The following is a 16,474-nucleotide window of genomic DNA, read 5'->3' as shown; positions in this document are numbered from 1 at the left end:
ATTTGTTTCTTCACTTCAAAAAAAAAAAATTTATAAGAAAGCTTTTCCAAAAATTATAATGCTAAAAAGTGAGAAAGTCATGCCCTTCATGAGACGGAACACTTGCGTAGTTGGACGTACCAACTACCTTAATAAATGAATTTTAATAAACCATGGAGTGGCTACAAATGCCCCCACGCGTTTTTGTGTAGGGCAAGGTTTTATCCTCAGCCATCAAATTACAGGCTGCAATCAATGCAAGTACTCACAATGCACATGAAAAAAAGGAAAGGCATTTATGACAAATAAATAAAGGCAAGCACTTTGGGTGGGGGGAGAGAAAATACAGCTAACCCAGCTTCGTTACCCGAGGGGTATTTTTTCTATATTAAGAAAACAAATTCAACAAACGGCCCCTAAAAATTTTTTGGTTTGATCGAACATCTGTAAGAGCTTCCATGAAATAAATTATATAATCTGCAACAAAAAGAATTTGATACGTTGACAGCCTAATGATAAGTTAAAGCTCTCCGACCACTCTACAATGACTCTTCCTGCTCTGCATTCTGCAGAAGAGGCTGCAATATATATGTATATATACAAATTCTAGCAGATTATGACCATATCCTGTGCAGATTCTGCGGAACTCAAGATTCTTTCTTGCATGTACAGAAAGATGAAATAAAAACCACCTCTTCTAAACAAAGGCAGGGCCCACGACAAAAAGTGGGTTGTATCTAACATTCAATGAGTGAATTATAAGTAACAATGATACTAATTGGTGAAGGATAACCAAAGAGGCTTGCGGATAGACAGAACTCAGAAGTATGCCAACCTTCATTTAATAGTAATTTCTGTCATCTTGGCTGCCAAAAGTTTGGGCCTGAAACATAATTATCTTAAACATCAATTTAATATTCTAAAGTGATATTCCAGAATTCAAAGAAAAGAAGTAAATCAAAAAATAAAGATTTTTTCATGATTGATGAAAATCTGTCAAACAGGAGGGGCATATACCTCGGTTTGCTACTGGAATTGCATCTTCAAAGTGTGGTCTAAAATGCAAGGAGTCCCTGTAATTCATTGACGGGGGAGGAAATCTCCATCCATGACCTGGAAAACTAACTGATTCACTAGGATGACAACCATAAGGAGCAGGCACACCTCTGTCATGATACCGAGGACCTGAAAGCAGAAATCCCAAGAAAGATAATTATTAATACACACAACCAAAGCAAACCACAGCATGGCCGCCCACCCTTCACCTCAAATATCAAAATTCAAAAGCGTCATCAGTTATCAGTCTTACCAGAACAAGGAGGAACATTCCATCTCTCTTGGTAATCATATGGTGGTCTTAATCTCTCATGATTGTCATAACCATACTCTCTCGTCATGCTTGGCATAAAGTGGTGCCCATTGGAATATGAAGGGGGTGGCGGAACCTCCCTTTGTGGCTTCATACGATGTTCCCCATGAACAAAAGAAAACTGATTGGATGGCACATGGTGAGGTGGTGGTATCAAGTAACCTTTATTATGCATAGTAGCACCATCAGTATTCCTGGAATTGTCTGTTGGTTGTACAGGGAAAGTGTTGAAAGAGCAAGTAGACTCTGGCATCTGCATTGGCATGTCTCTACATTCAGGGACTGTATACTGCACTGCGTCACTGATAGGTTGACTATTTCTTGGTGCAGCTAAGGGCTCGGCCATTGGATGGAGTACATTGGCTTTCACAGTCTGCAAAAATGAACCAAATCCCAAGTAGAAATGAAAAGGTTTACAAAATTAGTTTTAACATGCTGCAACTTGTTCCATTGTGTAAAAATCCCAAGCAAAAGTTGTGAAACATACCAATGAATCTTCAAAACCTTTTGAATCAACTGCAACATGATATTGATCAGAGGTAGCTGACTTGAAGTGCAATGTAGGAGGTGGGGGTGGAGGTAGAGGTAGAGATGGAGGAGGAGGAGGAGGTGGTGGTGGTGGTGGTGGAGGGGATGATGGTGGAGGTGGGGAGGACGGTGGCAAATCCTGGGGTAAAGGGGGGCCAAAGGACACAGGAAGATTCTTCTCAAACTCTCTGGCATTTCCTCTATCAATATTACAAATCGAATTCAATTCACCATCAACAGACGGAGCCACATCTTCCATTTCAAGCTCACCATCAACATCTTCCAACACATGCCTGCGTTTTTCAATTGCATGAGTTGTTTCTTGCACTTCATATGTTTCAGAATCATGTTCAGGTGTGACAGCCTCAAACTCCCCTCCATCAGAATCACTCCCTCCATCTCCAAGCATTCGGGGCATGCAAAATCCAGGTAGCTGAAAACTTGAGTTGCTGCAAGACCAAATGCAACTTGAGTAAACAGTAAACACACTTGCAGAGGTACGAGAAAATCATAAAGTCAATATTTTCTTCCAACAATTTCATACCTTCCATATTCATCAAGCATACCCTCCATGTCTCTAACAGGGTCATCAAAAGGCCTGTCTCTTCTTAAAGAACGGTGTGAGTGGACACCTGCAGAAACTGAACTGCTATACGAGTCTAGTTCCTGCATATGATGCCGAATAATGGGTTCAGGAAGGATTTTTCTCTCCAACCACAGTCTTAATACCTACATAATTGGGAGAAAAGCTTAACAATTATAAGAGAAGACTTGAGAGCATATATGTTTTAATTTAAGTAAACAGGAAATTTCATTTACTTGCCTTAAGACACTGCCTACGATTTTCTTTTGCAGCATTTCCCAGAGGGGCAGCAGCAGACAAGAGGCGTGGCAGGACTGCTTTCATAGCAGATGGATATACTCCACCAATGTCTCCTGGAAAATCAGATTATTTTCAACATCAACAGATACTGAATGCATAGATTTTGCTATGTTTACAACATCAACAGATACACATGCACATATTCTTTTTGTTTTTGCTTGCAAGATTCAAGAATCACCAAATGATAAACAATTACCTTTCAACCCTCGAGAACATTGAGCAATAGAGTCAACAAGAAAAAACAGATCCACCCTCCGATGCAGGCTTGACTCAATTTCCAGATCATGGACAAGAATTTCCATCACCTAGAATACACCCCCACATCCCAGGCCCCCAACAAATGAATATACCGTTAAGAAAAGACATGATAAGCTTTTAAAGGGAATGTACAATAATTTTCAATAGGAAATAACCATAAAGCAAATTAAATAGTTATAATTCCCATCAAGGTGCATAAGATTTAAAGTAAAACATGTAGGTGCAAACTTAACTATACTCTGACAAACAAATTAAATTAAGTTCCTCTATGAGCCTGGGATGCCAAAAGTGAGCTGAATGATGCCCAAAAGAAAAAATTCAATAAGAAAATAATTTAAGAGACTGGCCAAAAAGAAACAATCATTTAATCTCAAAACAACAAGCAATTTATTCATTAATAATTTAGGGAAAAAGATAAAGGTATTCTGGTTAAAGGATTCCACAACAGGTGCAAGACAAGCTTCAAGATCCAACCAGGCCTAATGAACTTGACTCCAAATTGTTGGTCATGACAAAACCAAATGTTCCTTCCTAAAGAAATTCAAATTCTACCAAGACACAAAAAAAAAGTATCCAAAAGGTCATAATTATAATGCACCTGATAAATTTAGATTGCTCGGACTCACGGTACAGTTAATACCATATGTAGTCAAGTAGATAAGGTGCAAATGCACCAAGATTCATGGATCAATTTAAATTTGGTCAAAATATAGAAAGCTAACAGGCTTGAAAGGTAAAACTATGAGGTCTCAAAAAGCATAAATTGGATATCTCCTTTGACTATGAAAGCTTTTTTTATTTAATGGTCAATTGCAGAACCACCACAATGAGATTTGAACCTAGAACCACATGCAAATTGTAAACTACCCAAACCCCCACCACTAGGCTGACCCTACTCTTGACTATAGAAGCTAACACAATATAATTCCCTTATTTTATTTTAATTCAGAGGAGGGGCTAAAGCCCGACAAGAAACTTCAAGATCCTAATGGATCTCAGGGTAGCAGACCCCATAGCATCCTTCAAGACAAGGAGAGAACATTCTAAAGGAGGGACCTTAAATACATGTGTCCCTAAAGAATACTGATGAGCTACTCTTTAAACTAACTATCATATTAACAAGGTTTTTGTACGTGGGTGCGGTATAGGATAGTCATTTGCACTAAACTCAATAGCCCGCTTAGAATCAGACTCAATGAGGTGCCTGAATTCAAGATCCCAAGCCTGTTCCAAACTCCAAAATACCTGTTATTCAGCAATCAGAACATTCGAGGAGCCTAGATTGTGGATAAAACCAGACTTCCACTGATCCCAATGATCCCTAAAGACCCCTGCACAGCAAGCACTCTGATCTTTAACAGACCCATCCACATTGAATTTAATCCAAAAATGGGGTGGGGTTAACCATTTAATATTAACAACAGAAAATTGGGCTGCAGGCACAACATTCAGCAACCTGCTATCGATCACCGAAGTCCAACCCATCAAATGACTTTGAGCCATATTCAGAATTGGATACATTGAAATGGTCTGGTTTTTCAAGGGGAGCAGTTTCCTATTGCACAAAAAATCATACTGGTTCAAAAAAACACAAAAAAAGGCATTCATCATGTCATAAGTAAAACTAATCTAATCAAAAAGCATTCACAATTCATGATTTTACATTTCCTATTGACACAGCAAAGAAAATAAAAATTTAACAATACCATCGCATTACCTTAGTTGCAATGCCAAACTTTGCACAGTCAATAGCTATGCGTGTTGCTCGACCAATACTTTCCTTTGTCCTTTTCAATGTCCTAAGCGTTGCTTCAAAGTACAACAATGCAGCATCTCCTGCTTCAGTTGACTTGCCCACAGATCTTGATCGTCCATTTTCCACAATCCCATCTTTCCATCCATCAGTAGGACCAGATAAAGTGTTCTTCTGGTGTACATCAGGGCTACAACTTCCATTTTGAAGGATATTACTACTGTCTGATGTAGAAATATTGCAAACTGATGTATTTGGAGGTGAACCTAGTGGAAGGAAAACTCTCCCATCAGTCAAGGATGGACTTGACAGAATGACCAAATTACCCTTTTCACCTGAATAATCATTTGATATTGAAACAGAATTCATATCCTCCTCTTGTCCTTTAAATTTTACCTCTTTGACAACCTCATGCCTGAAAAGAAATAATAGCATGAGCTTTAGTTAATTGAAAGAAATGCAGCATACATTACTTTCATTACACAATTGTTCTCTTTTCATTTTTCATTACCTTTAACAGATTGATTAAAATATATACAACTACACCAAACTGACCCCAAGTAACTGAATTTGATAGATTCCAACAAAAATACAGAACGTGTATATGGCAGAAGGGGTGACAAGTTTACCCAAGAGGGCAGTTGGTGGAAATGGATAGAAAGGGAGAGGGAAATTTCTGAGATAGAACTATCTTCTTTCAGTTTCATTTGTTTTTCCTGTGTAAGGAGGTCTAGCTCCATTCTTGTTCTTAGTTTCAGAGATGTCAGGAGGAGTTTACCTTATTTCTCTTTTTTTTTAATCAGCAATTGTTTAGGTTGCAAAACACAACTACTTGCACAAATATGACCTAAATTAGGAATGTTCAAGTTCATCTAGTCAAATTTTATAATGAACCATATTAATCATGACAGAGAATGGAAAGCATGAATTTTGTGAAGGCTATAACTTCTTGCACATTTGGATGAGCAATTTGGTGAAACTCGATGTTTTAGAATAGGCTGAAAACAGCTTGTTTAGAGCTTTACTCATAAGCTAAAATTTCTAGCTTCTCCATAAATGGTTTTCTTTAAAGAAATAAATAGAAATAAAATTTCACAAATAATTAAATAGGCAGCAAAAATGTTTATTTTTTCATAATCTTTTCTTTTTCTCCCCAAGGATATGAGTGATCAGAATCTAGTAATTGTAGGAGCTATAAAAGAAGCTTACGTGTCATTAATTTTGCTGCTGCCACCAACTGCTTGCTTCCCCATATCCTCACAAGCAACCACCACATTCTGTGGCACATTAATACTATTTTGAGGTACCAATTTATCACTTTCACCGTCACCTGCCACAGGATCAAGACTTATTCCACCATGCTCTAATGTATCAGATGCATCTGAATGGTTTGAAGGTCTGACATTGTAATCACCATTTGGTAACAATGATGGACATGGTGAATCCTTACTGTTTCCAACTTGGCAACATTTTACATCAAGATCAGGAGAAATTTTTCCATGTGATTGTATTTGTGAATCTATTTTGGCAGGATGACAGACAACAGAATCACTAAGATCTTCACCACCTTGCTGTCTATCACCTGGGATGACATCCTTCCCAGTTTCACATTGGAACTTGGCCAAATGCTTATCCACTTCTGTAGATGACTCATTCTCTGTGGAAATAATTGTATTCGAACGAGTTGAGAAACTATACATACTAACATGAGATGAATCAATGCCACAAGAATCCAACCTTTGCAGTTCTAAATCATTACCTCCTTGATTGTTAACGGTCATACAAGGACATCTCTTAATGGTAGATATACAGCATCTACCACTTGATGTCATTATAGAGGAGGATTCCATGCAAGCTTCACCTTCTTCAGCAGCATTGGCAGACATTGCTTCTAAAGCACGATGGATGCGTTTAGATGGAGGTAAAGCAGCTTCATCATCCACAGAGCAGCCAAACATTTGGTCCTTTTTAATTTTACAAATCTGAGACCCATTTTCAGAACACAGAGCTATTAAGTTAGAAGGAGAAACACTAACCAAAGCACTATTCAACACTGATGTGCCTCCTTCAGCAAGGCTACCATTTTCACAATTTGAGGATGTGATTATCTGATGTGGTGAGTCAGTAATATCTTCCTCGCCACATTTAACCTGAACTTGTGCAATGCTATTGAGTTCTGCCTCTGCGGATGATTTACCCATTCTAACTCTAGCTCGTTTCACCAGGGGCAAGTGTTCATCTCCATCTTGATCAGGGCATCTTTCTTTAGAATTTCCACCCATATTCTGCAAACTTTGGCTGGCATTCTGAGCACCAGAATCATTAGTTTCCTTTTTCCGGTTTGGTTTTCTTTTCTTCTTGTTGATTACAGCCTTTATTTCTAGATCAAGACCTTTGTTCAAATCATCTTCACCTTCAGGGCACTCAATAGGCTCAGACTGTTCAAGTTTTAAATTAGAATCTATCGTACTTCCCTCATTTAAAGTGAAGGCATCAGAAATGATTGTAATAATTTCAGAACCATTGTCCTCCATGCTAACATTTGGAGCAAATGCAGGTGAATCAGTATCATCACAACCTAAAAGGTCAGGTGATTTCCTGATATGTTTTCTCCTTCTTATAGATGTATCCTCAATTGCATCAGCTGATATGTTGTCATTACTATTGCTGCCATTATTTCCACCATCACTATAAGGTAAAACAAAGTTTTGGACCTGTAATGTGCTTCTAGACCTTTGAACTGGTGCATTTCTCTGGGTTGTTGAAAAAAGTGATTTTACAGTTGCAGTCATAATAGCATTATCAGTAGCTTCCTCCAATGATGCTTCTATATTATAAGATTCATCCTTCAATGCAACAGCATCCTCAGGTCTGTCAATCACACAATTTGAAGATTTCATTTGTGAATTAATTGTGAAAGGAGCATCCATCTGCTCCTTTGCCCCTGTGTTGGCAGATGGATCAGGTGAATATGACTCATCCATCTGCTCCTTTGACCCTGTGTCACCATCCTGATTCTCAGTCCTCAATTTTTCATAACATTCAATAATCTCCTTTACTGCACGAGCAAATTCACCACCTCTTCCTGGACGTTTGGCAAGAGATTGTTTCTTCTCTTCAGTAAATACTTCAACATCGGCAGGATTGCAGAAAGCTCTGCAAAACCAAATGGCATTTCAAACCAAGACAATTTGCAAGGTAAATAAAATTAAGGCTTGCACATGGGGGAATAACTAAATGTTAAGAGAGAGACTCCACATTGCTAAACAGTTATGAAAAGTCTTACAGTTAGCTTAAAAATATAATTCATGCAAACCATTCACATTCAATCAATGAAATAGAAATTAAAATTTCAACACCTCATTTATTATCCTTCCCCCTTTAAGTTGGTGTTAATCACTTCCTCCCCTAATTAAGTATGAATGTAGGATTTAATCAATATTAAGTCACACCACACCTTGTTTTATCCAAATGCTATAGTGAGATAACAGATGGTAGGATAGCCAATATTTTGAATTTTGTTATATAGTTTATATCATGTATACTATATACATATAAATTCTCAAAAATGATAAACAAAATTCTGAAAATAAATGACATGCATAATTAACAATATAGTCATAGGTGTCTTAAACAAAACATACAAGTAAATACCAACAAAAGTCAAATTCAAGCTTCCTAGATAGGAATAATCATCATCTTCTAAATCCAAGTCTTCTTTATAATTTTAAATACTATTACAAGTTTACAACTATAGATTTCATTTTTGAAAATTAGAATCCCAAAAGAACCATGATATCTCTGTTCAAAGGGCTTTACTGGAATCAACAAATAGTGCTGTTATGGATGCTATTTTGTCCATCATGGCTGCTGCTACAATTGCTCCGCTATGGCAGCCCCTATGGCAGATAGGGGCCAGTCAGCACTGCTACACCACTGTAGCATGCTATTTAAAACCCTGATTTTATCATAACCATTCTAGTTGATTCATCTTTGTTAAATTTCAGCTTAAAACCAATTGGCATTAACTGAAGTTGTCCAACAGATATATAAGCTACATCCCAAGAATTGAGGCAAGCAATGTGGGACTTCCTAACAATCTTCTCTGGTATCATGAGATATTGTCTGCATTTATTACCCTAATATTATCTGCAATTCTGTATATTCTTTCCCTATTTGATTTTTGTCATCTATCATCAAGTAGGTAGAAATTTGCCACCTTAATTCTACATATCAATTCTCTTTTTAATTATAGGAGAATGCCTCTAATCAAATATGGGAAAATAACCTTTATCGTGCAACTTATCAGAGCCTTTACATAAGCTCTGGTGCAACTGTCCTTCCTTTTTCTTAAACCCAAGGCCTCCATCGCTGCCACAGTCCATTCTCTAAGAAGTTAGAACCCCTCCAAAACAGATAGCCCAATTTCAGAGTTGGAAAAATTGGAGATTGCTGCACAACTGGAAGGCAAAAATTATTTATAACATTGGACAATATTGGTGCTGACTCTAAATGGGAAGTGGAGGCTTCTTCGTCTCTGTGACAATCCACCTCCTTAGAGTAAAGGTGAGAAATTCAAAAACATAGGGCATAAAGTTACTCTCATCACAACCCAGTTGCTGAACTCAATGCAGATTGAGGTATCTCAGAATTTTAAGTTACTTGAGACATCAAAACAGATAGGCAAGCTCAAGAGTTGCTATTATCTGAGTTAAGACGAGGATTGTTCATACCAAACAAGGCAACCTTTCTGTTACAGAGTATTTCATGCAAGAATGGTTTGGGGCAGGAGACGAAGCTATACCAGAATCTGGAATGAAACAAAAAGAAGTCAATCAAACTCTTCTTTAAATGAGAGGAAGAGCTTGAGCTTTTGAATTCTTGGCTGGTCTAAGCATGGAGTTCGATCAAGTTCATGTCCAGATTCTTGCAAGAGTCTTCACCAAACCTGAATGAGACCTTTCCACTTGTCCATGGAAAAGAAAGACACCATACTGTGATGCTGGAAAAATACCTATGCCTCTCAATCCAACACTGATTTAGCTCTCACTACTGCATAGAGGAGAATAAATGAACATGGTCCAGACCAAAACCAAGTAAAACCCTGAACCAAGACAATTTATGGTGTACTTATTGCAACAAACCAAGGGACACCAGGGAAATTAAACCAGATAAAACAGAGGAAGAATGAAGCTAACCCTACAGCCCAGAAAAAGGAAATGGAACCTTCAACTTTGCATAAAGTTGAAGGTTCAGTCCCTCAACAAGTGGTTTTTCTATTAAACAGCATTGTGGCAGCAAACTTGATCATTATGCTCTCAAGTGTGCACTTTTAGGATATTTCAATGTCCATCAGCCGTAAGTGTATCCGTCCTCCAACCAGAAAATTCTGTTTCTAAGGATATTACATTTTGTAATCTCTCCAACAATATTCTTCACATCGCCAAGGGGAGAATTTCCATGATGTTAAACAACTTAGTTATCTACACTTTATTCTTAACCTTCCTCTCTCCAATGTTCCATCTGCTTCTCAAACAACTCCTATTCACCCAAACTAACGGAGTACTATCCTACATACTCAGAAAACAGAGCATGTCCAAAAGCCCAAAGAATCACTATTCATTCATGGTGAACTTGAGGAGAGAAAAGTTCAGCTCTATTCAACAGCATGCTCAATCATTGGATCCAACTCCTACTGAAGCTCATAGAGAATCGTCAGTTATGGAACCCAAATTTAGTCCTCTTTTTTTGTTGAAACCTCTACTCCAGGTAAGGAGGAATTCTCTTTACCTGTTGAGCAAAACTCTAAACTTGATCTACCCATTGCCGTAACTCTGTAACAAAAGGAAAAAGAAGTTGCACCAAACACTCCATATCCCATTATGTATCTTACCACAATATTATAGACAGATGCAATTCCTTCTTGCTAACCTTAAGCACACATTATAGTTTAGGGATAGTACAAGAAGCCTTGAAGCATATACGAAGGCAGGTCAGATGGGTATAGCAATGATATAAGGCAAGGTTAGTGGCAAAAGGATACACTCAAAAGCAAGGGAGCCAGAAGGAACATGACTTAAAAAAGCAGTCCAAAGAATTATGCAGTATCTGTACACTGCTGACTATGGAGACTATGGAGGATCTCTAGTTAATCAACATTCTACACAGGGTACTGTACCTTCAGTGGGATAATTTGGCAACATGGAGAAGAAACAAGACGTGATAGCAAGATCAAGTGCAAAAGCAGAGTTCAGAACTATGGGTCTAGATATTTGCGGGTTATTGCGGTTACAGATAATTGTGGATGATTTGCGAATTGAGAGAAGTAAATGAAGATTGCGACAACAAGTCAGCAATCAGCATTGCACATAATTTGGTTCAGCATGATTACACAAAGCATGCAGAGGTTAATATTTGATATACATTTTACAAAAGAGAAGTTAGTAGATGGCATACTTGATCTCCGAAGTATTCGATCAGAAGATCAAATAGCAGATGAAATTACTAAAAGGCCTCTCAACTTAGATGTTTAAGGAGATAATTAGAAACCTGGGATTGAAGAACATTCACTCACCAGCTTGAAGGGGAGTGTTACAATATCTTCTCTGATTTGAAGAGATATTGTCTTCATTTGTTTCCTTAGTTATTGTTTGTATATTCTTTCCTTATTCATATTTGTCAATATCATTGAGTAGAAATCTGACACCATATTTGTAGTTACCAATTTTCCTTAATTATAGGATAAAATTGTACATCTTGTATATATACAGGCAGTTTTCCCCTAATAAAAAACAGAACAATTATTCCAGAGCCTTTAACATTTAAATCTTATTTAATATTTAAAAGTTAAAACAATTAAAAGAGAAATACCAATCCCAAATAACATTAATAATTCTCATCTTTAAAATACACAACACAATAGGTCACGAGGATCTCAACACAAGATAAAACTTAAAGCCTACTTTATGAACTAGCACTGTAACACAATAATGGAGATATATCAACATTTTTTTTTTATCAGCCAAAAATATAATATATTCATTAATGAGTACCAGAGGTACTATAACAGTACAAACTTTAGAAATGCAATTCGTAGCTGGCTCACTAGCAGACCTAGTGATTACACAAACTGATAAATACTACAGTCAGGTAATAAAACAGAACTGTATCCTATTTCCTTATGTTCATGTCCGAAGAAAACCATCTTTAAGATTTGAAGACCACTGATTGAAATGAGATGTGAAATTCTTATCTAAGTTATGGAGATATATCAACATGAAATCACAATATTTTGTTAAATATCATTTTACATGTTAATATTTGTAAGATAAGTAATTAGGGATTTGATTTGTATTTATGACAAATTCCTTTTGTACTCTATTGTGTAATGTGTAATTATAAAAAATACATGTGTGGACCTGGGAGACAACATTCAGATATCCTTCTTTTCTATAATTTTCATATCAGAGGTGCACATACACTAAGATTGCTTCATCGTTATGTTCTCACTGCATGTTTAACCAGTTTATAACTTCCTGGGATATTAACTTAATAAAGAACCACAAAAAAATTCTTACGTAGTTTTAATATGCATGAGAATAGATATTGACAAAGCTAAAGGAAGGATGATAGGGAGAACATAGCAAGAAAAAATATTTGAGGATGAAAAGTTAATAAAAATAAACAATCAAACATAAAATTCATTGAACTACATTCTGTCCCTTGGAATAGGATAAAGAGCAAAAGATTAACTAAATCAAGAATCATCCAGCATGTGGAACAGAAGAAGGAAAATTATTACAGACAAAAAGAAAACAGAGGACCAAGCAGAAACCAAAACATTTGGGATACAAGCATTCACAATCACAAAGCCTAACTTGGGATCCAGTATATAAAACATTTCTATCCAATAAAATCGCCAAAAGCAGTACTCTCTAATTATAAGTCATACCAACTAACATCATATATCACATTTTTATATAGAATTTTTGCAGGATATTGACAGCATTTGTTTGGCTATATTTTGAGATTTCAGACTTTAAAGAGTCACTTTTGCAAGAATTGATTCAGAGAAAATCACTGTTATGTTTTAAAATCCTATTTGCAAAATTCTGTCCGAGTGAAATTATATTTAATTGGGTAGTGTTCTAGGCTTCATGCAACTAAAATTCCACAAGGATAATATTTGCCTGGACTATAATCCACATATATAATTTTTTCTATACAATGTCCCACAGAATGAAAATAAAGTAAGCTTCCAGGTTATTTTGTTACTTTTGATGCTCCGACACCAAGAAGAGTCTTGACGTCTAGGAAAATAATGATAACTAGAGCAGAGGCCCATGCTATGCACCACCATGAGAGAAAATGAGAAGAAAAAAAACAGTGGGCTCAGATTGCATATGCAAGCAACACGTGGCGGAGGCTGGATGGTTTTTATATAGAGAGAGATGACAAAAATGAGATAAAAGACAAAGTTATTACATGAACCTCTAGTGACAAGGTGGAATCTTATAGCTGATATCCCAGATAGAAATTACAGGGGAGTGAATATTTTCACTTAATTTTTTTACAATATAAAGTCATGCTTCATGAGAGAGAGCATGGATCAAACTGAGCCAATTGAAAGATCAGCGACATAGAATTGTACATTTGTACTTATATGTGGAATGCAGAGAGCACATGAAGTGAAGAGTGCATGCTCATATTGGAGCATGTTTAATTCCATATTTGAATTAGAAAGATTTGACGCATCAAAAATGTGCCTTGAAATCAATGCCAACATATTTAGCAAATTTGGCACATGAATCATATCAGGTCATGCCAGCATGATTTTGGCTATTGACAAGCACCATCTTGTTGCTTCTCTGGTAGAAAATCACTTTGGGTGTATATTTTATAGAAAGGCCTTTAAATTTTTTATAATATAAACCAAACAAACCAATTATGGTAACCACACACTTGAAGAAGTATTTTTTATCAACACTATCCAAAATCAAGTATGCAGAATATGGGCCAAACACAAGTGTGTTGGCAACATAATTCACTTTGCTGCAATATGCCACAAACCACAATCAAATACCCGAAAACTAAGAGTAACTAAGATAAAAGCCATTAGCATTCATTTTTTTTATCCGTTCTCTGCTCATAAGAACTAAAAGGGTAAAATAGACACTACTACAATTGTCACAAATGTATGGTCTGATTCTCAATTTCTCACTAGAAGAATCATACCCTAAAGGTGAAACCTCACATATGCACAAACCTCATACCTACTATTACCTACTCAAACTTCAGAGAAAATTTATCACACAACAAAATCTTTTAAATATGGTTACAACTTACAACCATAATATATACATGCCATAAAGGACAAGCTAACTGAAAAATGCAAGCATGTCATCAATAAGCATTATCATCACAAGTGGACTACAATTATTGAAACCATTCAGTTTTAGCTTGCTTAAAAAATAGACATCCTGATGTATGGATATTTTAATATCTATACAGGCCTCATCAAAGTGTAATAGAAAGAATATAGAAGGAAAATCACTTACTAACACCACAATCTCTAATAACATTCCAGCAAACACCAAATCAATGACATATGAACAAGAATACTACAATTACACCTTACAATATCCCTAGGTCAAACAACGTAGTATTAAGTATTAACGATATCAGATTTCTACTAAATCATTTCAAGCAACCAGGTTTTGAAATTTTGTCATGTCCATTCAATTCCTTATCAAACAAGAACACCATATGCATACCAATAGCAACTTCATGTCCATTCAATTCCTTATCAAACAAGAACACAATATGCATGTCAATAGCAACTCAATCAAATGAGACATGGACTTGAATACATACATTTGTGGGGCGGCTCCAAAGAAGCAAACAAATACTTTCTTCCGATCAGCAGAGTAACCCCACTTCTGCGGCTCACTCACCTGCCCCAAGATAAAACAAAGCAACTTAATCAGCAAAGAAAATCTTCATAACATACAATCAAAAAGCAGGGGAAAAAAGTGTCCAACTGTCCAAAACAAACATATAAGCTATACAGGACCATAGAAAATGCAAAGCATGGCTTTGTATTGTTTAACTTACGGTCCCTAGTCTCTGACCTTCTCCACAGCTCCTCCGGGAGCCTCTAGGCCCCGATCAAGTCATTCATAAAAAATCTCCAAATATAATCATTTGATTAACCCAATCTCCGTGTAATATCTAAATTCGACAGTACAACTACAGCTTAAGCTAAGGCAAATCAGATAATCAAGGTCAGACCCAAAATCTTTCAATAAAATCCAATATACACACCAAAAAAACAAAACAAAAATAAAACAACCACTAAAATTAATCGATTATCACCGGGCAAACACTTAGCACCAAACCATACTACAGCAGAGGAAAATCAGTACAACATGCAATCCAAGAGAGTGTTCTGTTATTCTAGACAGCAAAACACAATCAATCCAAAAAATTCAAGCATTCACTTAAAAATTAACGAGCAGCACTCACCGTCGCAGGCCAAGCAGGGAACCCCTTAACCTTAGCGAGCACGAGATCGCCGAGCTTAAACTGCCGGCAGGCGGCGGCACCGCCGGCGCTTTTCTTTCCGCCCTTTCTACGACTAGGCGGCATGGCACGAAACCAGTGTCAAGCAATAGCGCCCGATTTTCTCCGAATCGAAGAGCGAGAGTGAACGAGAAACCAAATTCGAAGAGTGATCGAAGGAGTAGGAACGGTTGCGAATAGGCAGAGAGAATTAGAAGGCATTGGGAATGGGGAAAACCCTAATTGGAGAGAGAGTGAAAGAAAACATGACATAAGAGAAGAAGTGTTTGGTTAGGTGAGGCGGAAGAAGAAGAAGAAGTTGATGCTGGTGATAGTGGTGGTGTGGTGGCTTAGGGTGCGGTGAGTATATGCATTCACACTCCGTGAAGTGCGCTAACGTGCACCCTGTGCGCACACTGTAAATATATACTCCCCTTTTCAACAGTTCCCTTCGCTCTGCCACGTGACCACCACCATCACCCCTGACGTAAACCTAAAATTCAATTTTCGGTACTGTAAAAAATTCTACCAATACGGTAGAAATCTGCGTCAGTTTAATTAATTGTGAGGCATTTATGCTCAGTCTAGCACTATATAGTATACTACTATGGTAACTATCAATTGTTTACATTTTCTGTCAAAAATTTGTTTGTTTACATTGATTTCATTATTGAGCACAATAATAGGGGGAAAAAAACTATGATAAAAGTGATTAAAAATAATGAATGTACTGGGAAACACTTTCAACCCACGGGTTTCAACAGAAAAATTTTACTTTTAAAAGCAAAAATACCAAAATAACATGGAAAAGCTTTCACTTGGGTCAAATTCTTTCACAAACACTCTCTAAATACACAATGCTAATAGGTTTTATGGTAATTTGAACTAAAATTCATTTTCTTAATTTTGTGGTTTTGTTATTATTGATAAAACCAATTGTTATTTTTTGAATTTGTGTTAAATTTAATGATGATGTAAAAATATACAAATTTTAAATATAATAAAGTTGTTGACATTTGAATAATTATTTTAAAAGTTATATGTCAAATGATTTCTAATTGTTTTTTTTAAGAAATTTATAATTGGTTGATACTAAATATTTTTCTCTATTACTTTCGGGTAAATTATAAGTATTTCAAACTGA

General features: G+C 36.5%; 1 protein-coding gene across 2 annotated transcripts; it reads right to left on the bottom strand.

Moving 5' to 3' along the window:
• Positions 1-433: 433 nt before the first annotated feature.
• LOC112997599 (protein HUA2-LIKE 2) lies at positions 434-15,750 on the bottom strand. Of its 2 annotated transcripts, XM_026127215.2 has the most exons (12): positions 15,295-15,750; positions 14,644-14,723; positions 6,530-7,926; positions 5,980-6,427; positions 4,735-5,185; positions 2,956-3,064; positions 2,700-2,812; positions 2,421-2,605; positions 1,836-2,325; positions 1,289-1,721; positions 997-1,164; positions 434-862 (listed from the first exon to the last, which is right to left on the bottom strand). In XM_026127215.2, exons 1-12 carry the CDS (start codon positions 15,415-15,417, stop codon positions 837-839), a joined length of 4,023 nt encoding a protein of 1,340 aa, XP_025983000.1. In that variant the 5' UTR covers positions 15,418-15,750; the 3' UTR covers positions 434-836. The 2 variants fall into 2 exon arrangements, with proteins under 2 accessions (XP_025983000.1, XP_025982999.1); XM_026127214.2 differs by having other exon boundaries at positions 5,980-7,926.
• Between the last annotated feature and the right edge of the window lie 724 nt (positions 15,751-16,474).

This window comes from Glycine max, chromosome 19 (genome assembly GCF_000004515.6).
Source record: "Glycine max cultivar Williams 82 chromosome 19, Glycine_max_v4.0, whole genome shotgun sequence".
NCBI lineage: Eukaryota > Viridiplantae > Streptophyta > Magnoliopsida > Fabales > Fabaceae > Glycine > Glycine max.
Note: the sequence above shows the minus strand (reverse complement) of the source record. Positions and strands in the feature narration are given on the sequence as shown.

What these genes read in the sequence shown, in the direction of transcription:
- LOC112997599 (XM_026127214.2), bottom strand. Translation starts at nt 15,417, where the DNA reads ATGCCGCCTAGTCGTAGAAAGGGCGGAAAGAAAAGCGCCGGCGGTGCC. An exon ending in ATGTTCTCGAGGGTTGAAAG is followed by an intron (nt 2,813 to 2,955) that starts GTAATTGTTTAT and finishes CTGATTTTCCAG; the next exon opens with GAGACATTGGTGGAGTATAT. An exon ending in AAGGTTTTGAAGATTCATTG is followed by an intron (nt 1,722 to 1,835) that starts GTATGTTTCACA and finishes TCATTTTTGCAG; the next exon opens with ACTGTGAAAGCCAATGTACT.